The 26,993-nt window shown below is 34.5% G+C and overlaps 2 protein-coding genes across 3 annotated transcripts; one reads left to right on the forward strand and one right to left on the reverse strand.

Annotated features, from left to right (window-relative positions):
• Positions 1-767: 767 nt before the first annotated feature.
• On the reverse strand, positions 768-26,842 carry LOC104905964 (cytosolic endo-beta-N-acetylglucosaminidase 1). Of its 2 annotated transcripts, XR_008968373.1 has the most exons (13): positions 26,190-26,842; positions 23,975-24,112; positions 21,899-22,008; positions 21,713-21,824; positions 21,516-21,623; positions 20,486-20,598; positions 17,176-17,257; positions 15,006-15,086; positions 13,838-13,893; positions 12,093-12,228; positions 10,516-11,221; positions 2,033-2,146; positions 768-1,098 (listed from the first exon to the last, which is right to left on the reverse strand). XR_008968373.1 is itself a non-coding variant. In XM_057392845.1 (12 exons), exons 1-12 carry the CDS (start codon positions 26,682-26,684, stop codon positions 2,130-2,132), a joined length of 2,154 nt encoding a protein of 717 aa, XP_057248828.1. In that variant the 5' UTR covers positions 26,685-26,842; the 3' UTR covers positions 2,023-2,129. The 2 variants fall into 2 exon arrangements, 1 of the variants encoding a protein (XP_057248828.1); XM_057392845.1 differs by lacking the exon at positions 768-1,098 and having other exon boundaries at positions 2,023-2,146.
• LOC104905963 (LOB domain-containing protein 12-like) lies at positions 2,011-3,365 on the forward strand. Its single transcript, XM_010694633.4, has 2 exons — positions 2,011-2,172; positions 2,754-3,365. Exons 1-2 carry the CDS (start codon positions 2,011-2,013, stop codon positions 3,114-3,116), a joined length of 525 nt encoding a protein of 174 aa, XP_010692935.1. The 3' UTR covers positions 3,117-3,365.
• Positions 26,843-26,993: the final 151 nt, after the last annotated feature.

Here is a 26,993-nt window from a genome sequence, read left to right on the forward strand (position 1 = left end):
TACTTTACCTTACTAAGTTGGGATCTTAATACTATCTTACTTTTTCCATTCTTTTTTTGCATGACATTGTAAAGTAATAAAGAATTATGCGCTCATATTATACTTAACAATAACAAATACCCATAAATGAAAAAAAATATATAAAGTAAAAGCCGGAAGTACCTAAAATAATATGAATGTGGCCCATGGGTTGAAGGACAGTTATGTTGGCGCTCTAATTAGGAACAATAATACATTATACATGTATGATGTATCGGCCGAATCAAGAAATTGGAAAACCAACAACAGAAGGAACTAGGAAGGATGAAACAGTTGAATCACGAATAGGGCAGTTAGACTCTTGATTGGTCTTTACATTGACTTGGCAAGACCAATTAAACTATTTGAGTTTTTCTATTTATTTATAGAATTCTTTTGTTGAGGTGAAAATGGTTGATATATGTACATCGTATTTAAGTTCATCTGTTAGCTAAGCTAGTTTCTTTTGGTGTCGAACAAGTTTGGGAGAATTATTATGCAATGAAGGTGGCTGCTTATGTACTCATGGACAATTTGGTTCAAAATTAATATTAGCTTGGTTTTTTTTCCCTCAAAAAAAAGTTCATAACTTAATATTATACAAACTAATGATGTAAACAGGGATTAGGATTTCTCAAGTTCCTAATTTATCCACAAAATGCAAATCCAAATGTTATATTGAGAATTGGAACTTGGAAGAATACTAATCCAGTGAATGCAATAAGTAATCAATACGCTAAAAACATTGATAGTATTGTTGTAAATGAAAATACCTTATCACAATAAAAATTATACAAACATCCATGAAAACATCGAATTCAAGAGCAACCAGTTTTTCATACTTATTTCAAAGTTTTCCAAGAGACATTTTAGTGGATTGATATCAATCCACTCTATTATACATCACAAGTCAATAATTCTACAACACTTCTACCTTATATCCGTTGAGTAGGATGATGCGCGACCGCGCACGACACATAAATATGTGTTACGTTTGATCATTGATGAACATGGCATGCACCATTTGTACATCTACAAGCCCCAAATAACTGTAGATGTGTTAAAGATACCATATACCGCCTGTGTACAAACAATGCATATTTATGTGAGTTTTGGTAGCCAACTTAACCATAACAAGAGCATCATTCTTATATTCCCCCTTGTGAACTAATACATATTTGTTGTAGAATTGGTTTTCAGGGCAAGGGGTTAGGGTGCCTCAATCACAAGTAGACTTGGTTATTAGGTGGGTTGGATTTAGGTTGGTGCGGGTCAAAGCAGGTTGGGTCGTAAAAGGGTCGGCTCATAAGGGTTATAGTGGGTCGGGTTACTAGCAGATCGATAGTGGGCAGGTCGATAAACGGGCAAGAAAATAGCGAAGGGAGAAACGTGAGTATAATTGAACACGAATCCTTACACATAGTTTCTTGTACAATATCTATTTTATTTTTAAAATTATAACCTATAAAATTGACCCTAACCCTTTAACCATTAGACTATCTTGTCCGATAACCATGTCTAGTGACAAGCAGACAACTTGACCCCAAATACAGAAGGTAACATTCTTACAAAAGCTAAGCCTTGTTGCGAAATGGTTCAAAGTTTTTCCCATATATCATTATCCATAGGTATAAAAACTAATACCAGTTTATATTTACCCATTGTTTGAGCTACCAACAAAAGGCCAAAAGATTTTGACCATTTCTAAATCCTCCATGACATAGTCACTCCCTCCTTTTCAGACATCATATCATAAATTATGGTTAATGATATTATAATCATGAAACTTCTGTAAACAGTATATTATAAAACAAAACGCACGAAAGATCACACAAGCTTTGGCATTATAAATAGGCACACTCCTTTTCTCATTCTTTTCAGGTCATAGGCTTTTTATTTCTTAGCTTATCCATCCCTCCGTTTTTCTCTCTAGATTTCATTTTTCTACATTGTTGTTCCATATATTTCTCCCATAAGACATTCTTCAACGAAATGGGTGGAAATGGAAGCTCACCTTGTGCTTCTTGCAAGTTGCTCCGTCGTCGATGTGCCAAAGACTGCATTTTTGCTCCTTACTTCCCTTCCGATGATCCCCACAAGTTTGCCATCGTTCACAAAGTATTTGGTGCTAGCAATGTCAGCAAAATGTTACAGGTGAGTCAACAGCAAACATAAAAGTAGAACATCATAACACTTAACACATTCAATTAACTACTTCAAAAAAATATATGAAATGACAAAATGTCTCACATATATGTGGGTCACTAGGAAACAATATCTCAACCGGTCCATATACATGCATTTTAGCAGGTCAGTTGAAAACAATCTTTCTACTGGTTGGTGAGGGATTAAAGCACATTTGACAAACATCAATATTTTAGTGTAGAGTTTTCTTTCTTTTTCTTTTTGGCCTAAAACATAAGATTTATAAATTGTAATAATAGTAATTTTAGATAAACAATAATTACATTAATGATTCTATTATTGTATGCTTTACAAAATAATTTCGGTCCTTGCTTAGCTCATCTAGGTCTTGCTTGAGTTGATAAGAGAGAAATTAAATATCATAATATAATATTGTCGTGAAGACAAAACATTTATGTGTACACTAAATGTGCCCTTAAGACTGCATATATCAAACTTCCCCAAGTCTCGCCGTTAATGCTACTAGCGGAAGAATTCTTACTAAGGATGTTGTTGCTAACAACATATACTTGGATTGTTTTGGTTTACAGGAGCTTCCATTGCACCAAAGAGGAGATGCAGTGAGCAGCCTAGTGTATGAAGCAAATGCAAGAATGAGGGATCCAGTGTATGGATGTGTGGGTGCCATATCATACCTGCAAAACCAGGTTTCACAGCTGCAAATGCAACTAGCAGTAGCTCAAGCAGAGATACTATGCATCCAAATGCAACAAGACTCAAGCAGCATGGAAACTCCAGTACAAAACAACTTTGAGGCAGATGACAAGTCTTTCCTCTTCCACAACAATCTCTCCCAACACCAATACTTGAATTTTCCATCTTCTACTGATCATCATGTATTTCAAGACTCTCTCAAAAGGGAGTCTTTTTTTGGACATGACATGGTTTCATAACTATTTTACATTAATAATATGGCATCCATGTTTTTGCCCCTTTTCTACATAATTCCTTTTATCTGCTAATTCTTTCTTTGTATTATTTTCTTCAAGAAAAGAAAGCACTCAAGAAACATTAAAAACAACAAGGGCCCTATAGCTTACACCCTAGTGAAATTCCATTAAATAGAAAGCAATATTTCAGAATAGGAATTTTTTTTGTCAAACACCTTTTTTGTTCCTTTCTATATATATGCATTGTCTTTTTCTTGCTCTTGCAAAGATAAACAATAGAAAAGGTCGAAAAGCAAAAGCAGTTGCAATAGTTACTATGGAAAAACGGGATTTGTGAAAAGGTAAAGTATAGGAAGCGTTTGAAAATAAGGGAAAGTTGAAAAGAGTCAACTGTTAATGCTAAAGACATTTTAATTGTTCTTTGAAATTATAAAATTATGCTAAAAGGTCTACCAAGTCAGTAGGGTTGATGCTCCTCCAAACATAAATTCCCATCTTTAAACTCAAATACACTAAACAAGGCTGCCTACATCTATTACAATCATTTCACTCGAGCCTTTACTAAAATTATTCTTCTGCTTTATTTGTTTGGCATTTTATTTTCTTCAAAGACAAAATGAGGCACTATTACTCCAATAGATTTTGCCCAATATCAAGAGTCACACTAACTGGCAAATTAGTGGGGAAAAAAGTCTATTTCAAAATGAAAAAGGCTAAATGAAGAACAAGTTCACTTGTAAGTGAACAAGAGAGAGTGTGGGACTCTAACCAAACCGATTCATCAAATTGTCTCTCACTTAATTTCCGCAAGGAAATTAAATGAGGGCGTTTCTATTAATCGGCGAAAATTTTCACTTTTTTCTTTTCTTCTCATGGAATTTTGTTTAATTTCCTTACGGAAATTGAACGGACGAGTAACGAGGATCAAATCCCCCTTGTGACCCCCCTAGCTTCCCCCCTTGTCCCCCTAAGGAGGACTGTTCAACAATAAGTAGTTCTCCATTTAGCTTGACTTTCCTTATCATTGTATTAGTTTATAGCACAAATAAAGGTAAAAAGTGTCATATTCAAGAGAAAAGATATAGCTGGATAAATTTAGTGGTCGTATAGTTGAATAATAGGAAGTCATTTCCTATGTGGTTGATGATTATGGAAAGAACAACTTTCTAAATTTTGTGAATAGTATAGCTTCTTAAAAAGTGTTATTTTCTATGTTTATATCTCAACAAGACAACCCACATTTTTCCAATTCCTAGCAAACTAAAATCTACTTCCACATTTTATAATGTCAACCACACAAACACCATTTCACCAATTTCTTCAGCACAATAATTTGTATGAGAGCCATAAAAGCAAACAGAAACTCATGAGAAGATTAACAGAATCTAAAAAGGTAAACTAAAGTTGCATGTGACATGAAACTTATATAAATATAAAATGGAGGCTACAATGCGAGAAGAGTGAAGACTGACAACATTCATCCTCAAACAATCTACAAGGGGTAAATTATATATATAATGTTTGTTTTTGGTAGATCTTGGAATATATCATTAATGTGAACAAGTTTTCAAGAGGAATTTCACATGAATCTTTTCTCCCCCTTTTTGCGGTATGAGTTCCAAAGGTCGCACCTTAAACCATTCCCAAAACCCTCCTAACCTTGTTACTAAGAAATGGTATCATAATTCTAAATTGACAAAATTAATGAGCATCTCCTCAAATATCCAATGTAAATACAGATTTACCAAGAAAAGGTATCATAATTCTAAATTGAACTCAAACTTTGTGTCCTAAAACCGTTAGGTGTTAATACGACTTATAACTGAGACAGAGGAAGTAATTAACCTATATTATTACTAAATGAGCAGTACAAGATTTTAATATGTAAGTTAGCTGCACGGATTGGTAACTTCTCACAGGACATTCATGTGACCAATTATATTTCAAAAGAAGTCCAAAACACAAGAATCAGAAAACACTGTAGCAAAAATTTCAAGAGATTCACTATACCATAAGATATTATGAAAAGCCTTCTAAACTGTTGCAGGAGAAGCTGGAATTTGATAATAATACAGTAGAGAAGAAGTGTCCTTGGATTTTTTCACGTGGGAGGCAAGTGTTAGTGCTGAGTTCATGGGGCAAGTATACTAAATAAGACAAAGATTATAGTATAATATCTCCATAAAATAGAATATTATAATCTCATACCATATTTCTCCAAATCCATCTCTTCTTAAAACTTAAAAGTAATGTTTTTTAAAAGAAACAGAAAGATAAGAAAATTATATAATGCAGAGGCAACAGGGACAATAGCTGACTCAAAGATTCTTCCTAACCGTTGTTTATTGAAGGAAGCATTTTTCCAAGTCAAACTTCCAAAAATTTCTTAATTCCCATCTCAATCACATATGCTGATATGCACAACCCTTTTTATTTTTGTAGCTCCTCAGTCCTCACCTATCATATATTTAATATTACTCGGGGTTTTCTTTCTTTAGCAGACACTAAGCAAGGTAATGAAAATTGCACCATTTCTTGATTTGTGCGTGTCATATTTGCACAAGCGCCATGCTAATCTTTTACTATGTCATTAATAGGCATAGAATCCGAGACTTGCAAACAGCTTAATGGTCAGTAATTAATGTGTTTTCCCTTTTTGTCTTATTCAGTCACAACAACAAGTGCTCAGAATATTTAAGCATTTAGATTATAGTCTTAGCACAGAAAAGTTTGTTAAGACCAAGGCACAGAAAAGTTTGTCATGACTCCTGGAGTCCTCAATGTCATACCTAATAAAACTTCCTTTAGATTGAAGTCACTACTAGAATATAGGGATCCTTTTTGAAATTTCCAAGTTTTTTTTTTATTTCTGAAAATATGAGTTCACATAAGTTTTAATAACTAAGAAAACAAATTATAATAAGTTTAAATAAGTAATAATATGTTAAATAGAACACACCCTTATATATACATGACTAATATTTAGATAGGAAGATGATCTCGAGAATATTGAAGGAAAGGGACCTGATTTGATTAGCCCTATGTTAATAACCAAAATTCTATATTTCTTATATAATCTAAAACTTGGGTAATTTCAGGTCTTCAAGCATCCTTCTATGAGCTGCATTCTCAAGTTGTAGGGATGTTTGGCGATTGGTTGTCAGTTGTTTGTTTGTTTTGGTTGTTTATGTAAGGTTGTTTGATTTGGTTGTTTATGAATGTGTTTGTCAATATCTATTGTTCGATGTTTAATACAAAATAACCAAATGTCAAAATATCAAAAACTAGGAAAACAAAATTTTTGCTTTTGGCTGAAAATTTGGCTTTCGACAACACAAAAAACGATTTACAAAATGTTTTTCGTTGGCTGTTTGACCATGTGAAAAAACCAAAAAGAAAAAAACACCCAAAAGTTGTTTTACCAAAACTCAAAAACCCATCATCGCTTTGAGCAAACAGAGTGATCAAAAAATAATTACAAACTACTACTTCCTCCGTTTCTTAATAAGTGCAACATAGAGAAAGTGGGGGAATATCAAGGAATGTAGAGAGAGAAAGTTGGGACCACAATAAAGTAGAGTAATTCAAGTGATGAAACAAAAAAGTTGTGGTCCCCTCTTGCTTTTTGGTGGCATATTTGTAATAATATTGAAGTTTTTTTACCATTTTGAGCTTGGTTGCACTTATTGTGACTATTCCAAATAAGTGAAATGTTGCACTTATTAAGAAACGGAGGTAGTATATGCTTGACAATACGGAACCATCTAGCTAGCTTCAAGCTTATAATTAGAATCACACTAGTCATTTTCTTTCGTATTCTTTTGAATTTTCAATACTTTTTCTGAACATTGTTTCTCCTAAATTGACCATCAATGTATAAATTATTAATTACTTAATCGAGAGACAAATTAGAATCATCAAAATTAATTTTGGTAAATCATATAAGTGACAACTCTCAGAAACAACTTTCATGCTCTTCTACACGTTTAGGGGTTCCATAGTTTTGGATGGTGTTGGTGGTCATATGTGAACAAACAGTATTAGGTTGTTGCAACATGTAAAAGCCACTCACAAGCACATTTCTACCAGGTTTCTTGACATTTAAATGATAGGGGGAGAAATCTACTTCACTTGGAATGTGACAAATATGGGTAACCACTAAGAGAAATATAGATGGGAAGTCTACATAACAAGACAAAAAGGCATTCCCCTTGGCTTCAATCTATCAACCTCGAAATAAGCTTCTTTCTGGAAACAAGGATTGGAAGGATGCTTGTTTCTCATTTGAGGGCTCGAGGCCAACTTATTCCCAGAAAAAAAGGTTGTTTGGTTTCTGATATCCTTTTCCCATCTTTTTTGTTTTAACTCCTCTTTTCTACATCTTTCCTCTTTTTCTTCCTACATACATCACTCTGCACCCTTTTGCCTCCACTGATGATGATCATTAGTTTGTGATCTAATTTTTACACATATTGAATAATATATACCTCTGTTCCATATTATATGTCCACTTCGCCAAATTTCTGATTCAGTACTCTCTGTAAATTATACTCCTAAAATTTTTGTCTTAAATAAAATAATATAAGAAGAATTTTCAATGCTAATTTAATATTTGTGTTCATTCCCCTTTTTAAAAAAAATTGTGACTTTATGTAATCTTAGAAGACACTTACGTTAGAATAAAGATTATTATTATAAATCTAGTTCCAATTAAGCAAATAACTTGTCTTAGAAAAGGCAATCTACGACTACAAATTGTAGAATGCCACATCATTATATTGATGAAGTCTCTTGATAAAGGATGAAGCTAGTAGCTACTACCAGAGAGTATAACAGTGTTCTTCCACTTGCCACTAGCCTTTATTGCTACATCATCATCATCAACAGGAATATATATTCCACATTTGCTAATTAAGCTTAAGCAAAGTCATGAACCATCTCTCAAGTACTTTTCATTGGATATCCTGTTGAATACAACACATTCTACTCCATTCCAGAAGAATTCATAGACCTACATTAAAGGCCGTGTCTTAGAGAGTTGGGAGAAGTGTGTTCACTAGGATAGCATAGGCCATGTTTTAAATTCTACTACTTCATCTTGAATACAAGTATTGAGCCCGAAAACCTATTCTGGGCTCAAACTGGGTCAATCTATGAAAACTTTGCATTTTATGTATATGCTAGGGCATCAACTATCCGATCTTATAAAATGATGTATCCAAATAACATAAAATAATACTTCACTGCTTGCTAACCACTTTGAATGTTTGTTTTAATGACTTCAAAAATACACGAAATGTATATGCCAAAATGTCGGACATGTAACTTACTAGGAAGTTATATTTTCCCGCAAATCGGAGAAAGTTACTAATCTAGGACGCTTTAAGTAAAAGGAAGTTCCCAAGAAAGTAAGATATTTCCTTAAAAAGTTCTATTTTCCATAAAATGGAGAAAGTTGCATACCTAAACCCACCTAGTTAAATAAAACTTCCCATAGGAAGTGAAAGATGTTTAATTTCCATTGATGAACCAAATAATTTTTCACATTCCCTACTTGGAAGAAACAATCTTTTAAGAAATATTACTTCCTATATTCAACTAAACAACCACTAAAAGTGTTTTAGTTACATATTGGGTCACTCGAAGGCTAAAATATTATGTTTTCACCTTTTCTTTTAATGGAAATCTCTCACTCCACTACTCATGCATTCTCCCTTAATCCACCAATTTCAATTCTACTAACTAAATAATGGCAAATATATGCTTGCTTTGTTCTTTTATGTTCAACTTGATTATTGTAGCTTCAACCAGTGCTCGTGGGAATAGGGATGGGTCTGGGTTGCATCCAACCAGATCCTAGACCCGGACCCTAAAATTTTTTGTGGGACCTAGACCCGGACCCTAAGGGTCTAGAAAAGTTGGACCTATAGGGTCTAGCCTATTTTCTTTATTTTTGCCCAATTTTCAATATTTTTTATATTTCTTGACTTACGATAGTGCCTATATGTGCAGGGTCTAGGGTTTAGGGTCTAAATGACAAAAGTTAAAAGTTTAGGATAATTACGAAGGTTTTTCTCTAAAATACAAAGACAATAATAATATTAAATAACCTTAGGGTCTAAGTATAGGGTCTGGGTCTAGAGTATTAAGACCCAAACCCAGACCTTAAGAAGTTCACTTGGACTCGAACCATAAGGGTCTAGAAAAAGTTGAACCCAAACCCTAAAATTGGGGTCAGGTCCAATAGGGTCCAGTTAGGGTCTTAGACCCATGCCCATCCCTACGTGGGAGAGAGATAGTTGCATGTAGAGTTTGTGTAGGAAAAGGTGGGTGAGACAGGAGGGAGATTTTGCCATATTAGAAGTAAAGCTACGTAACTCCGATTCAGGCGTCGGACATAGATATGTTTCCAAGAGTCTGGAATCGGCTATATCGGGTAAAATCTCCATAATTTTGGCTCAATACAAATCTCAAAGCAGCCACACCCAAGTTAAAGTGTCAAAAATCCGACACATATATTTGAAGTAAAATGACAAACTCAAATGACATAGGTAAAGTGGGTAGAAGAAATAACATCAAAAAAGGGAAAGTGGGTAGAATAAAAAAAAATGGTTGGGAATAGATACTTGGTATAGTTGAGGGCAATGAATTGATAATAGAAAGACAGAAAAAAAGAAAAGTTGTTCACAAGTGAAATTTGGAATTCCCCTATTTTCAAGTAACTATCACGCATATATTACTGTTGGAGAATGGACGTTTATTGTTAAAAATATCTAAGTAATTCAGCGATTAGTTTTCTGTTTCGGATAAAAGGTAATATCAGAAGAGCTTGGAAGTAAGTGAAAAGTCCGAGACATAAAATCCAGAGGACATCATCCCATCTCTTTTGTATTACTTAATATTAAATTAGTAATAACACTAACCCAATTAAAAATATTTCTAAAGGTTCAGCACTAGATCTATTTTTTATTTTGTGAAAGAGAAATTTAACAAAATCAAAATGCACCTATATTTTTGCGAAAAAATCACAAATAAACCCTTCACATGTGTCTTCAGATATTATTCATATAAACATTTCTATATATCATTAATACTTCATAACATTTCCCGGAAATTTCGTAGAACTATACACACATCCCTTCAAATAACTGTTTGTGATAATATAGCAGATAAATTCGATATCAGCAAAGTCAAAACTTGCACATCGCATACAGAGGACATTATCTCAAATCTTTTCTTGTCACATATGGAAGTAATCCAGAAAAATCTAGTTCAAGAACGCAAACATCAACAATTTGTAGTTATAAAAACAGTAAAGAAAGCCGTGATAACTGATAACATCTCAATATCCAGCTAAGAAACTAATAAATATATGAATAGAAAGACAATAATAGTAGCTAACCTTCAACGTCCAATTGAAAGAATGGAGAATCGTCGAGTGGTTGACATGTTCCATCAATACCATGAACTTGGATGATAAATTTGAGAGAAGAGATACCAGAAGGAACTAGCAAGTCAGAAACATAGAAGACTTCCACTAGTGCGGTTCCGAGAAATTCTTGTACAGCTTGAAGCTTCACATCCAGATTTGCATCTGCTTCTGGTGTTTTCTCGATATAGACAATGTATTTTTCAATGTCATTAAAGTCAATTCCATCCTTTAATCTCCAAAGGACAGTAAAAGAGACGGACTTGGATTTGTCTCGGCCAGCTTTCCATGTTACATCTTGACCCACAACTGCCCATGAAGAAGAAGGTGGAAATTGTACATTCTGACCAGAAGTTTGGATTGAGAGATGACCAAGAACTGCATAATACTCCGATATCTGTTGCTCAGCAAGTTGAGGTCTCAACTTGTAGCATACTGTCCGAATCTCTGTTAATGTATACCCTGACATGGCAATGACATTCTCCTGCAGGACCCACCCATCAGATGACTCTGGCCTGATAACTCGATGTGGCATGATTACTTTGTTGAACTTGCTAGAAAACTGGTTCATGGTAAGTAAAGCATTTCCATGAGATGCAAGGAGCACTAACATAACCTCGCCCTCGTTGGACAAAAACTCTAGAGAAATGCCTATTAGAGAGTCCCCATCTGACTTCACCTGCATATACCAATAGATATCTATGTTTAGATGTAAGAAAAATATCGAATAACATCATCTAGAGATGTAGCAATTACATCATCAAAAAAAAAACTGGTTTTCCATATAGTAAAGCAATGACAACACAAATTAATGATGGTGCTCAACAAAACTTCTTCCATACTTTCCTAATAAGCAATCCGAAAGCACAAATAAGCGACCTTGAATCACAAAATCCAGACATGAAGATCAGTCCATGAGCTTGCGACAGTATCAACATGGAATGGCATAAAATATTCAAAGTCAATCACGAGAAAGAGAGAGGGGTAGAGAGACAGAGAGAGAGAATAATATCCACTTTCTTGGAAGATGAAGTCTGATCAAGGTAGTTCACTTTTAGGTTGGTCAGAAATTGCTTTGTACGAAATTTGTTACACATAAAGGCAACTGAAATACATCTCTAGCTGAACACTCATTGCACAAATCTAAATTATAATGCAAATGCTCCTTGGACAAAATAAAAGCTAGTCTTTGGGAGCACAAGGACGATTATATCAGAAGAATTACTAAGATTACTCGGAGCTGAGCATATTGGTAGTATCATTGCCCAGAGCAACACCATCTAAACTCAGAATACATAACAGGAGTAAAGCACACAATAAACCTTTACCAAACCACTGTAACTAAGATAAACCCAGAGGCTAATAAAATTAGTAATCTGCATCAGATCATTCTCAAGCCTCAACCTAGAAATCACAGGAAAACTAACTTGGAGAGGGGAAATGGCATGCACAACCATCATAAACTATGAACACGATGCACGAGGCTAAAACTTTGAGTAATAGACAGAATCTAACTAGTTTGGAATTCAATCTGCAAGGAAATGGCTTACAGAATAAGTGAACCCCAGAGCTGAATCCCCTAGAAGGAGTTTTGCTTGAAATAACCTTTTTGTGATAAAAGAAAGGTTTCCAAGAGTTCCTTTATATGTAACATTCCCTCCTCCGCTATACGATTTCTCCTCAAGGCTAACAAACAAGTGTATCACTTCATTAGAATAAAAAACAACACAGTATTAACAATCACTACCACCATCATAGATAGTCCCACTGAGGGAGGATTAGGGGAGGTGAGAATTGACATGCACACACTCAAAGCCTTACCCTTGACAAGCAAAGAGATATTTCTTTCGGAAACACCCTGTAACAAACCTTTTACCGCATCCGTCCTAAAGTGACTATCACAAAGGACTTGTTAACCATGTAACTTACCACACCAACACGACAATGACTCTAAAGAGAGGAGGGAATGTGGAGGGGAAAATGCACATGGCTTCACCATCAATAGCAACAAAAGACACTTTTGAGCTTACCCATAAAAGTTTTGAGCCATTTGATTTAGCGTATGTTCTTCTCAACTTATAAAAATAAGTCTCACCAAAGACAAGTGAAGTTCAGCAACAATATGGTCAATTAGGTAAGATTTATTTAAGTTCTTAGTTTAAGTTACGCGTTATACTAGTTAAATAAGTTCAACAAAAGTATATTCAGCAAAAATAAGTTCAATCAAGCAAAAATAAGTTAATTTCAGCAATAATAAGTTGAGGAGAACAAAACCTTGATCCAATCTAATCTAAATTCGTAAAAGTTCCCATTAGAAACTGATCCAACTTTGTTGAAAGCAGATAGTTGAATTATCTACAACACTAAGGGGATGTTTGGCAAAGGCAAAGAGTAGTCTGTGGAAAATCGAGAGATTTTATCTCAAGTACTAGATTTGAATAGTCAACCATTCGACCTACTATTGTTGTTTATTGGCGTAGCATAGATTGGGATGTATATACTCTTCTACAGCATTTAACTAGACGAGACTATTGAAGAATGAATTTGCTAATTTAGAAAGCACTACAAAACTTGCTATAAATTATATACTGGTCAGATCTGCTATATCTTATCTACTAATGTCATTTACCATGTCCTAAACCACATGGAGCCGGAAAAAGACTTATGAGGAAGCTCGATATCAACCTAACCAATAGTGTAGTTAGCATAGGTAGATACTAAGTTGACTGGTTAAAATTGTATTTAACAATTTATTACGATAGTGCACCACCATAAAAAAATACAATGATATGATTGTTAATTAAGACATACCCAAAAAAGATTAATATTCAAGTACAAAATATAGGGGGCTTGTCTTCGTGCACAACAGCACAGGTGGACATACATAATATATCTATTCAAGATACTCCCTCCGTTTCTTTTTAATTGTCACACTTCACCTTTGGGGGAGAACCAAGGAAATTGTACCAAAAAAAAAGGAAGAAGTACAATAAAATTAAAGAATGTTTGGTTTTGAGAAATGTAAAAGCATTAAATAATGTAGGAGAGAGAAAAATAGGGTAGGTGGGAAGGTTTTGGATGGATTATTAAAGTGGGTGATGGGGTATATGAGGTGGAAAATTGTGAAAAGTTGATATGATAGGTTACCATATAAGCAAAAAGTAGAAGTATAACAATTTTAAATAACGGACTAAAGAGGAAAGCGTAACGATTAAAAGAAAACGGAGGGAGTATTTATGTCTCTTATGGCAGACATCACTAGTCAATTATAACAGCACTTAGGAACTTTACTTACTTGACAAGAGCTTGAACATCATCCATTCCAGATTCTTCAGAATATTCCAGAAAAGGCTGTGAGGATATATAGGCTTAGCACAAGAAGATGGTACTAAGAATACTACGATAAGGATTAAGTATTGAAATTCAATAGTAACAAAATATCAGCTAGAACCCCCACCCCATATACTCAGCTCAAAAGCCAATTCATTATTGCCAACTGAACGCGTAGACAATAAAAAGATCAATCGTTTAGCAAAATTCTGTGTATTTTAGAGGTGCAAATTAGTTACTATGAAAAATATTTTACTGCAGCTGATGATAACATCACAAGAATAAGCAGCATGTTTGGATCCTTCGAGAACATCTCCGCATCAAAAAGGAAAGTTGCACACAGCATCTTTCTTTCTGAATAACACAATGAACCACGGAACACACACAATTCAATCACACAAAATAATGAATCACTGTTAGCATCCTATTCTTTGTACACAAAAATCTCTAATACAGAAATCGCCAGCAGTTTTTTGACATTGTCGGCAAACATAATTACTTGTTAACTAAAAATAAAATGTATTAGTGAAAGATGTAATACACCAACATCAGAAAATATTTCCCAGCTAAGTTCATATATGGATGTAGACATTTTGGACATTCCCAAACCCCATCTAAAAAAAAAGCTGGTTCAAAGCCACATGTCATCCATGGTTTGATATTTTACGCCGTCACGTTTTATCTGCCAGCTAAAAGTGGCGATTTATTATTAGCCAGGAGATCAGAGCCAGGGTGTCCAAGAGCAAACATAATTTTTTAAATTTAACAAAATCAGAGACAGCCATTCTCTACAGTGAACTCCAAAAAAATATAAGCAGAAAACAGCACATTAATCATGCCAAAATACAATAAGGAAGCTTGCTCGGAAGGCAGCAGCAGCATAAACCCGCAAATAAGCTAAAAAGGCCACCCCATCAAAAAATAAAGTATTTAAGCCAAGCACCAAAAAGTTTTTGAATTATTTGTTGACTAACATGGAAAACTACATTATTCAGAAGCAAGCAACTTAGATGAATAATGATTTTTAGCTGTTAACAGATGTATCATCCCTGGAGATTTAGACATCTCGACCATGAACTACAAGCCAGTCATTATAAGTCCATGACAAGGGAAAAGTTGCAATATGTATATACCTGAAAGCTTTGGCATGATAAGTTGCACCAATCAGCATCTGAAATTTGCCTCCCACTTACGGAAATATGGTGACCACGACCCTGAGAGAAAGAAAAAAAGAAACACAAACCAAGAATGTTCATGCCATAATGACTAACTTCCTAACAAGTGCAAACAAATATGTTGCCTTACTTTATGTAACTGATGACGAGTTCCAATTAACAAATTCCTCATGGTGCTTCTACAGTCATCATATTGCATAGTACAACGACCTTAATGGATTAATACCAATCTTGCATAAGTCAATTCTTATCCTATACTAGATAGCTATGATACATCCAGATTTTACAGTTAACATGCCTCTGAATGCGCCTCTAGAGAACATCTATCTATCAGATGTCCACAACAAATTATTAAACAAACAACATCCACCTCCAACAGTTAACGTGCTCAATCCACTACTTAAGATTAGGGTCCACTGAGGTAATATATTCTACAAAAACTCCCTTAGTCACATGTAGAGGGAAAAGCCATAAATTTAGAACTAGAGGGGCCAAACATTAATGTTAAAACATCGATAAAAATATATGGGTGCGTGAATTCTCCTGAACTTATCTGAACTGAACTTTAACTTATTGGAACTTACTATAGTTCAATTTATAAGGTGTTAAAACTTATTTGAAATTATCTGAACTTGGCCAAAATTATTCTGAACTTAACTAATCTGAACTAAAACGAACTTATTAAACTAGAAACTTATTTTAACCATACTCTACCCCAATAGAAGCAAAATTATCATTCATAGTTTTCAAAATAAAATCTCTATTTCAATGTACATTAGTAAGCATCTCTAAGAAATTCGTCTCTGATCAAACTTGCTCAACTTGATTTAATGTTGATTGCAGAAACCAGAAACAAAATGAAAGTACAACAGCAAGAACAACAAAATAGATTAGAGAAGGATACTTCTACTTATTTTGTAGCGAAACTTCACATACTAAAATATATTTTAGGGAAGATTCTTGAAAGATTCACTTGCAAATAAGTTCTAGCTATATACAGCAGATACTTGAGTTTGCAAAATTTTCCACACTGCCCAAACTTCACAAGTATTATTTTTAGCCAGCTTTCCCAGATATATAGAGGACATGAAAGATGCTAAATGTACTAAACTAAGATTTGATAAACAAACATTCAATGTCTTTTCTTAGCATTGTTTTTCTTGAGTGAAACAATATCATATCCTAAGGGGGCATTTGGTTCACGAAGTGGTATAGGTTTGGAATAAGGAATGAAACTGGGGTGGTAAGGGGTTGGAGTTTGATACTTGATTCCATTTGTTTGGATTTATCTTGGAATTAATTTTTTCCTTTTATTTGTATATCTGAAGGTTTGGTATGAGACATACCCACCTCTCCTCTTGGGTTTCTAACTTATGGGTTTGAGATATGGGTTTAAAAATTTAAAATTTTGCAAACAAACACTAGGTTTAGGTTTTAGTCATTATAAACCCATACGGCATACCTTTTTTTTTTTTGAACCAAACACCCCCTAATAATAATGGGTTAGACAATTGACAACTAGATCTGGAAGCAATGAGAGAAGGAGATAGAATGTGTGTAATACCCCTTATGATTGCTTTAAGGGATTTAATATGCTACTTATTCCAACCAGAGCATCTTTCTTTTAGGGAACTCATTTCCTTAATTACTCCACACTAAAGCGTGCTTGGCTAGGTCCAGGGATGGGTGACCTCCTCGGAAGTTTCTGAGGGTGCGCATGAGTGAGGACAAAATGTGCCGGAAGAACTTGTGTTGGTTATTGACGCTAGCTGTTAGCCCTGGATACGCACTGTTGACGATATACTCGACCCCGGATCGGGCGGGTGTTACCATGTGGGTGAGCGAGTGCGTCTGTGTGATTGTGTTTATAAGTGTGTGTATGTGCGTGATGTGTGTGTGTGTTAGTGTATATGTGTTTGGGTACAGAGAGAGAATTTATACTTATTTTGCACTATCCAAAAAAAACAACCTGCGTTAAAATTAATCATACTAAACCACATAAGATACAAACAGAAAAGTGTCCCTTGCATCTACGCCTTACCATCAATTAAAAATATTCTTTGTTCTAGGATGACTGTAAGAAACGCAGAATGATAATGAATTATATAACAACACAATCAGTACCTACCTGATCGAAATCTGAGTAGAATGGTATTGTCCTTGGGTAATTTTGCATCAATCCCCAGGATTTTTCAACAAGACCCCACCAACTGCATTAATGAGACAAGACAAGAGAATGTATCAATGTGAAAGGTCAAAATCAACAATCTGAATTTAGGTTAGTGGCAAAGTGTCATTTCAGATCGTGAAGAACTAATGAATGTTTAATCTCTCCCCAAATCAATATCATGAGAACTATGAAAGCAAGCATACACAAGATGTTTAGTAGAACATATGCTTGTAAGTACGGGAAAAAAAACAGCAGAAATTTCCTAGCTTAGTGTTAGAATGACATTACACAAAAACAAGAATCAAAGTAAGAGACTATGTAGCACCACCAGGTAAACAAATTAACATGCATCACTAGACAAATATATTTGACTCAATTAATAGCCTAATCCACACCTATTTTATAGAAAAAGTTCAATCGAGTCTGAGGAGCCATGGACCTGGGGTCCATATAATAAATTGCCCATAGCCTTATTTGAAGAAAAAAACAACCTTTTGGGCTTGGCCCAATGCTCCCAATTAAACATTAGGCCCTCTTCACGATATTCTCTCTCTCCTCTAGCCCTTTTCACGATATTCTCTCTCTCCTCTAGCCCTCTTCAGTCTTCACCATCTCTCCAAAAACCAAATACATTCGCAATTCTCACTTATAAATTTTAGGGTTTCGTTTCTAAAAATTTCAGCCTCTAAAAATTTTAGGGTTTCGTTTCTATTTTGCTGCTCTTCATTCTTTGTTTTTCTTCAATTTTGCAGTTACGACGAAGGAATTGGCTACTAGATTTTCTGCCGTATGTTTCCCTTCCTTATTCATTCATTTTCCTTGGAATTGATCTCTGTTTTTATTCCCTGTTTCATTGATACTGCAATGCTTGAATTTACCAGTTATAAAGGCGTCCAATTTAGGGATATTTATGTTTAATGAATGTTTTGTGGGTTATGCTATGCTGCTACGCTTGATTTTGACATGCATTTTTAGAATAATTGGGAATTATTAGATGATTTGGCTACACATGTCACTGCCCTTCTACGGGTGATTAAGGATTATAATTTCATAATTTCGTTTTTTGCCCAAGAAATTCAAAATTAATTCTGAAAATTTGTATGTGTTCAACTTGATAATGTGTTCTTGAAGGTAAGAGTAGGTTAAGAATAAAGTTTTTTTTTTGTGGTTTTTAATAATACATGGATAGGTAATTCTTTATTCATAGGAGGCTATATGACATCTACATTAAAAATTGTTACACGTATTAAAAATAAAAATAAAAAGCAAGATATATCTTATTAGTACGTGGATATATCTTAAGCAAGATATATAAAACATCCAAGGGGAATTGTTATGGGACATGAGAAGTAACTCACCAAGGAAGGGGTTGGTGAGTTGAATTCCCATGACGGGAATTCAACTCACCAACCCCTTCCTTGGTGAGTTACTTCTCATGTCCCATAACAATTCCCCTTGGATGTTTTATATATCTTGCTTAAGATATATCCACGTACTAATAAGATATATCTTGCTTTTTATTTTTATTTTTAATACGTGTAACAATTTTTAATGTAGATGTCATATAGCCTCCTATGAATAAAGAATTACCTATCCATGTATTATTAAAAACCACAAAAAAAAAACTTTATTCATAACCTACTCTTACCTTCAAGAACACATTATCAATTACGGCAACTCCAAAACAATGAACACATGCACTAAAACTTTACCTTTCTAGGAAAACCATAACAAGTTAAACACATACAAATTTTCAGAATTAATTTTGAATTTCTTGGGCAAAAAACGAAATTATGAAATTATAATCCTTAATCACCCGTAGAAGGGCAGTGACATGTGTAGCCAAATCATCTAATACATTCCCAATTATTCTAGAAATGCATGTCAAAATCAAGCGTAGCAGCATAGCATAACCCACAAAACATTCATTAAACATAAATATCCCTAAATTGGACGCCTTTATAACTGGTAAATTCAAGCATTGCAGTATCAATGAAACAGGGAATAAAAACAGAGATCAATTCCAAGGAAAATGAATGAATAAGGAAGGGAAACATACGGCAGAAAATCTAGTAGCCAATTCCTTCGTCGTAACTGCAAAATTGAAGAAAAACAAAGAATGAAGAGCAGCAAAATAGAAACGAAACCCTAAAATTTTTAGAGGCTGAAATTTTTAGAAACGAAACCCTAAAATTTATAAGTGAGAATTGCGAATGTATTTGGTTTTTGGAGAGATGGTGAAGACTGAAGAGGGCTAGAGGAGAGAGAGAATATCGTGAAAAGGGCTAGAGGAAAGAGAGAATAAAGAATATCGTGAAGAGGGTCTAATGTTTAATTGGGAGCATTGGGCCAAGCCCAAAAGGTTGTTTTTTCTTCAAATAAGGCTACGGGGCAATTTATTATATGGACCCCAGGTCCATGGGTCCTGAGACTCGATTGAACTTTTTCTATAAAATAGGTGTGGATTAGGCTCATTAATTGAGTCAAATATACTATTTCTTATTACATGTTAAAAAATTTGAATCAGTTTATAAGTGACTTAAATTCAGACTACCTCCGTAACACAAAAATTGCAACAATTTCAAATCACGCATTTCGAGGAAGCAATTTAGGGGTGTAAACGAGCAAATTAATCAATGAAATTTCTATGTTGGTAACTTATAATCACATTCTTGCTTGTATTAAAATTTCATTGATTAATTTGCTCGTTTACACCTCTAAATTGCTTCCTCGAAATGCGTGATTTGAAATTGTTGCATTTTTTGTGTTACGGAGGTAGTAATTAAGACCACTTAGAGCTGAAGTTTCCTATTCTTTTCATGCTTAGGAGTAATTAACTTTTGTTGTTACAAAATCAATTCAAGTGTAAGTTATTTTGCTTTACATTTAAGTTGTTTAAGCTACCTTGTACTCCTATTAATATTTGGGTATGGACATGAAATAATTTGATGATTGATTAAAAACTATCTTTTGGAGTGATTCCAAAAGCCTTAAACTTTGGAAAAGCTTATCAAATACGTTCAAAGAGTATATCTAATATTGAGGAATGGAAGCTACTGGATTTAAAGAACAAGTATCTATTGGAAAGTCTTCTAATTTACATGGTAATATTAATTAATTACTCACCGGCATTGATTTGTTCAAGCTCAATATTAGATATACATATTGGTGCCGTATCAAACCGTTGTTATAATTACTTTTCCTTCATTTCTCCATTTCAGAATTTGTCTAGGTTCTATAAACATATAAAATGAAGTCAGTTAGCTACCGATTCTGAGCAGTCTGAAAATCTGGAGGTAGCTTTTTCTCGTAGACCCATCCAGGTGCAAATATTGCAGCTGATACATCATCGTTCCTTATGACATCTAGTGCAATGTTTGTCTACAATTTTGGAACAAGTAATTCTAAATTAGTGATTACTTAACATTCGCCTACTTAAGAAAGGTTAATGAACAAAAACGTTGCTGAGAACTGAAATGCTGCTTAAATAACTTTAAAACATTCCTTTCATGTGCTAATCACTCATTCATCCTTTACTCCACCGAGGTGCATTATCTTTCTTGTGCTCAACACACTCGTTTGAAAGTACCAAACCAAATATGAGTCTAATTTATCTTATAGGTAGAATCCAATTCTATCAATATGGTTAACAGTTTTAATAATGGATTAAATTGGTTAAAACGGTAAAGTATCAGTTTGTAACAGATGACACACTAACAAATGACATTCTGAAGGACAGCGAGTTCTACATTTACAACAGAACAAATTACATACTGGAAGAACAGCATCTTGGTTCCTTGTATAAAACAGCATATAAGGAAAAATAAAAAACCAAATGCAAGATAGAAATCAAGCAAAGGAAGATCATAAGAGCATACATCTTGAGAAAGTTGCATCCATGTATATTACAACCGAAACCCCAGCAAATCTGCCTCGTTACTGTATGTGTGACTCTCACCACATACGACTCAAACAAAGACTCCTTCCAGATATCACCCCAAAATTTAAATGATAGTAAGTTCAATTAACAAGAGGTATTAAATAGAAGTTATCCTAGGAATATATTTTACGTGTTGATGATGTTGTCAACTAGTCATATTAGTATTTTACTGTCGCACTTTCGTACTTGTGGATTGGGACTGTCATTTTTCTCTTATTGTTCAAGAGGTTCTGTAAACAAAGAAAAAAAATCCTGAGGTCTTCTATCACTCGAACTTCACACTTCTCCCTGTTCTATAAGTGTTTATTATTCTTCCTTAACAATAATTTAAAAATGGAAAAAGAAAAGAATTACTTACAGTCCATTCCCCTCCACCATAAGTGTTCCTTCCAAATACATCTATTCCCATATATACATCAAACTTCCTATCACCAGCAATGTTAGCAGAGAGCTTTGGGTAGCCCTCCTGTAAAGTAAAAAGAAGAAAAGAATTACTTGCAAAACTTATCAATTTGGTAAGTCCTTTTTGCAGAAAAAGAAAAAGAGAACACCTACCTTCCATGTGTAGTTTATAAATATCCCATCACATAAATCAAAAAAGGCTTTGTTCTTGTCATTCAGCTGATCTTGCCAATCAAGCTCACCATGAACCGTAACACTGTCATACCTACAGGTAACAACAATATATCAAGGAACTGTTTGCACACACCAAAAAGACACAAGGAGATCTCCAGTACATACCATATCACCAAAGACCCAGGCTTTGACAGATGCATCATCTCTGTCAAGATGCTTACAAATTCCTTCATATTTGCTATTTGGGCAGGATCCAACTTAACCTCCATATTTATCTGCATGTAGCTGATATCAACACTTTACAGATGCGGCTGACAAATCTTAAGCAGTTGCAAAGATATGAGGGCCAAATATTCATTTGCATTGTATCCTATGATCCTATCTCCTGGAACCTCGAAAAGAATATCATCCTGTTCTTTCTACGACTCCATGTAAGATAATATTAGAAGCCTGGCCTATTGTAAAACACACTTGTCCTGGTTCAATCTACTGTACCGGAGGCCATCATATTTTATGTTTGCCATAAGCTCAAACCAACAATTGTAAGCTGATAACTATCGTTGAAATTGGTAATGCCAATCCAACAAATTGACGCAGATTGCTATTCAGTCAAACTTCCGCTTCATAAATTTTTGAGGATTTTACTAAACATAGCCAGAGGGCTATACGAAGCACTTAAAGTAGGATTGCTAAACATTAAATGATACCAACTGAGGTATAAACTTCCAGCTTCATACCATTTTGGGAAATGTAATTATTGCTTATCCATATCCTTAAGGATTAAGTACTGCATGTAGCAAAACATTTTTTAACAATAACGAGCCATATTTAGAAAGACAACCAAGGGGGTGTCACCTATGTACAAAAGAAGACCAAGCAAAAAAAAAAAACCCAAACTTCCAACTCATTATCATCTAAGCCACAGCATCAAGCAAAGAGACAGGTGTTTGAACTCTGAGTGCATCAAATGGCATTAATCATACAACGCACTCAAAGAAGAAGAAAACGAAACAAAACAAAATAGTACTATGGATCATAATGAATATAAAAAGCAAGAAATCCAATATTCATCAACAATAATTCACCCAATGTAAAGCATAGACTAAACTAGAAATGAAGAACTAGAGCTAAGAATAAGTTCAAACTTTGGAGTGATGTCATGGACTAAATTTTTTTATATTTTAGAACTTAGAACTATGATGGAGTGCTTGAAATGTAACTCACCAGTGACAAAGTTCCCCAAGATTACAAAAATTATACAAAGACAGACATTAAACTTATAAATATTGTTTCAAATCTTTTCAATCAATTATCCAAGGCAATTGGAGATAAATGATAACGTTGTGCATCAAATAATTTAGGTAGCTGAAATCAAGCAGTGCCTTAGAATCTTCTCCTAAGAAGACACTGTTCAAATTTAAGGGAAAACTCTCCAAATGGCTACAAAATGAGATTTTTCAACCCAAATTTTTTAGCAATAACGAACTAAATTGAAGATCATAAGTCATAACCAAGTCAAGTTCTGATCTCCACAAGTAGGATCAGAAAACCTGGGAGCTAGAACAAAAGATAAAGTAATGATTCACAGTTCTTTTACTTCAAATGTCAAGATCCCTAGCACCCATTGTATCGGAAATTAAGCAGGGCCAAAACCTAAGATTAGCCAGGCATTGTTTACTGAGAAAATTCATGGCATTGTTTACTGAGAGAACTCATTTTCACATCCAACAAAACTCTGCCATCTTTAGTACCATTTTGAACCCCTCATGAATGCCTTAAATAGGAGCTAGCGGGACAATTGCCAACTCAACCCACAGAAGTTTTGTCCTAGGCAGTTTTTACATGGCCCTCTTAACAAGCCCTGTTCTTTCTTCTTTCAGTTGCAATAACTATTCTCAGGTTTACAAGATCTAATAAAACTGCGCTCCTTGCCCTGCAATGACTACTCATAGACTCAAAGGTAAACTAGATAAGTTACCTGAAGCCCCTGGGGAAAAAAGATCAAGGGACCTAAAGACTTTTAAATGCAATAAAAAATAAAAAAGAGATGCATAAACAAAGTAGCCTGTCTGAGAGTTCAATATCTTTGTGCCTACATTCTAGTTAAAAAAATGGTCAACTATCCCATCAACTAAGGTTTTTTCAGATGTCAATTGCTGAAATTTTGCAATAGATAGACAGCAGAAAAAACTAAAAGATATACAAGGTTTTGCTCAAAAATAAGAAAGAGGAAAGAGTTACCAGCCAGCCATCAAATCCAAGAGCAGTAGCAAGCTCAGTCAACCGCTCGGCACACATACGAGCATACTCCATACTTGAAAGCAATTTATCACTTATAATTCTACCCTCATCCCATTCTGTCAAGAAAGTCCCCAAGACCTGCATCCCCAACAGGATATACAGCAGAACATGAGGCGTTGAGCATAACTAACCAAATTTATGACTATATTTATAGCATGTCGCAAACTGTACAATCACTTACTTTACAAAATTGTATCTGTATAAATTACTTTTACCATCAGTGGAGCACAGCTCATAACTCTGACCCACCGAGGTCTAAATTCAGTCGTCAACTTGTCACGTTACGAGTTCAGATTGTTAAAGGACTTTAGATACCTTGTATGAAATTGTAGCGCCAACTAAATGTCTAGTAATGTGCTTTTCCGAACGAAATATTCATTAAATTTATAACAGTTTTTAGTTCAGTTTATTGCTAGTCGTGTAATAGTTACTTTCCTATGTTACTAGATTATGTTTAGAGGTCTTCTAATAAAATTATGAATACATTATACATTATACTCCCTCCATCCTCATATAAACATCTTATATACTACTTCCTCTGTTCAATAATAATTGCAACGTTTTCATTATTTAGAAGTCTTAAATCAATTGCAACATTTCCCTTATTTAGTAATATCTTCTCTCTGTCTCTCTCCTATCACATGGGTTCCACTATTTAACTACAAAGATCTTGCGATAATAGTGGAATGGAGGAAGTATATTCCCGAGTCCACAAAAAACATCATGTTACTTTAAAAGAAAATTTTACCCCACATGACTCACTCAAACAGCGTGACATAGGCCCTTCCACTAACCACACTCTCACTCTCATTCTCACTCTCACTCTTTATGTTACACGTGATGTGGGGTCACCCCTAACTCTCTCTCTTTCGATCAAATTATTATTCTTACTTCTACATCATTTACCAAAAACCGACACTCTGTATGTTCAAGCGAAACAAGATGCCTATCTGCACACGAGGGACTAAGTAGATTTTCTTGTTAATTAAGTAGATCGATAATTTAGCATTGTAAGTCCTATAGCCTAAGGCTTTGATGGTAGAGTTTGCAAATTGATGAGAATTGACATGCTATACTTTTAAGTTTGTGTCTTGTGAGTTGTGAGCTTAAAAGGTCTCTCTCACTCTCTCCCTTGAGATTACATTTTATATACAAATTCTTGTATCATGCACCCAAGACCATGGTCCCAAAAGAACATATAGCTCCAAAATCATATACATTAACATACTATTTAGAAATTTCTTTACATCTGAATGTTCTTATTCTAATATCATCATCTTCTTTCGAACAATAAGGTAAATTATTTTAACCCAAATAAGTGAAAATTTAGAACATAGTAATTCTAATTTACATCCACATATTTTTTGATGCCTCCATGTTCTTTTGAACGTAAAATATTTTGAAAAACACACATGAACTATTAAGAACAAACTGAACATAGTAATTTTTGAACATACACAAGCAAAATTTGAACATAAAGAGTTAAACTTTTCTATGTTAAAAAGCTATGGTTATATTTCCAAGATATACTCCCTCCGTCCCAAAATACTCTTTACACTTATCAAGGCGCGTACAAGGCGCGTAATTTTAGATGATAAGTTGTTGTTTGGTTATCAATTGTTATTTTATTGAAAAGTAGATGTGATAGGAGTTAATAGTTAGTAAAAGTAGTATTATTTTATTTTAAGAAGAGAGAATGTGGGTCATGGTTAGAGTTGGTAGGTAATAAGAGTGTTATTATTTTATTTGGAGGAGAGAAAATGTGGGCCAATAGTTAAAAGGTAGAATGATTAAAATAATAGTGAGTCATGGGACAGATAAAAAAGGAGAGTGTAAAGAGTATTCTGGGATGGAGGGAGTATGAATTAATGGTGTACTTGAAGATATTTAGCTCTATGTTCAATATCATGGTCCCCCCACCATGATGGCATGATATAATTGGCACACTAAAGACCTGAACATCAACCACATTACCACAAAAGAGCAAATACACACAGTCACCCTCATCATAAGTATTAGCATAATAAGAAAAATTATTGCTTAGATAATCATACCATTGAGCACATAGCTAAAACAATCGAAATGACAAGCAAATGCGAAAGTGAAAGAGAGAGAGAGAGAGAGAGACAGCAATGAGTTAATCAAGAATAGTTACCTTAACTCCATGCTTATGAGCAGTATTCACCCAAGAAGGAGGTGGAAGAGTAACCAAACTATGAGAAAAATACACAAAAACATCCATCAAATACCAATGCCATATAGCATACGCATCAGAATGGGTCCCACCTTGGACCCACTTATCATCCGAATACCCACCCGCCATATCATGACAAACCAACAATCTAGGTTTTTGGGGCAACGACAAATTCCCATTTAATGGGACAGAAGCTTTATTAAATGGATAATGAAACGAATCAAAGTATGATCTTGATTCGAGCTCTTCTAGGGTTGTGATTGGATATGAGATTGGAATGGACGGCTGTGATGGGTCGAATTTTGGCGGGTTTGAGATAATTGATTCAGGGGATTGAGATGCCATGGTTGAAGAAGGGATGAAGAGAGAGAATTTGGTGGTAATTGAGAAGATGAAGTTTCTGCAATTAATTAGGGTTTGGCGTTTCAGAAAGGCGCGAAGAAGGCGATTTAGCATTTGAAGGAGGAAGACGATGATGAAGTTGAGTGACTTGGCCGTTGAAGATTACTTGAGGTTTTACCTTCCGATATTCTTTGAGTGTGGAAGGGTGAAAAAAGTACAGCAAATTTATTATTTTATTACTGTTGCTTTTACCTTCAAGTTTTAACCCACCAAATTTCGAGTTAACCTTGTGTATAGATCTATCATCTATTCATCTATATCGACATGGTAAATTCACCTAGTAGAATATAGTTTTTATTTTTATAGTAACAATTCAAGGTTGGAGCCTGGAGGACTCGAAGTGGAGCATTTACCTTCAAGTGG

The sequence above is a fragment of the Beta vulgaris genome, chromosome 2 (assembly GCF_026745355.1).
Source record: "Beta vulgaris subsp. vulgaris cultivar EL10 chromosome 2, EL10.2, whole genome shotgun sequence".
Taxonomy (NCBI): domain Eukaryota; kingdom Viridiplantae; phylum Streptophyta; class Magnoliopsida; order Caryophyllales; family Amaranthaceae; genus Beta; species Beta vulgaris.

Coding starts and splice junctions, on each gene's coding strand:
- LOC104905964 (XM_057392845.1), bottom strand. CDS start 26,684: ATGCTAAATCGCCTTCTTCGCGCCTTTCTGAAACGCCAAACCCTAATT. Junction 24,113..26,189: donor CTCATAAGCATGGAGTTAAG/GTAACTATTCTT, acceptor TTGGGGATGCAG/GTCTTGGGGACTTTCTTGAC. Junction 22,009..23,974: donor TTGGATTTGATGGCTGGCTG/GTAACTCTTTCC, acceptor AGCTACATGCAG/ATAAATATGGAGGTTAAGTT.
- LOC104905963 (XM_010694633.4), top strand. CDS start 2,011: ATGGGTGGAAATGGAAGCTCACCTTGTGCTTCTTGCAAGTTGCTCCGT. Junction 2,173..2,753: donor ATGTCAGCAAAATGTTACAG/GTGAGTCAACAG, acceptor TTTGGTTTACAG/GAGCTTCCATTGCACCAAAG.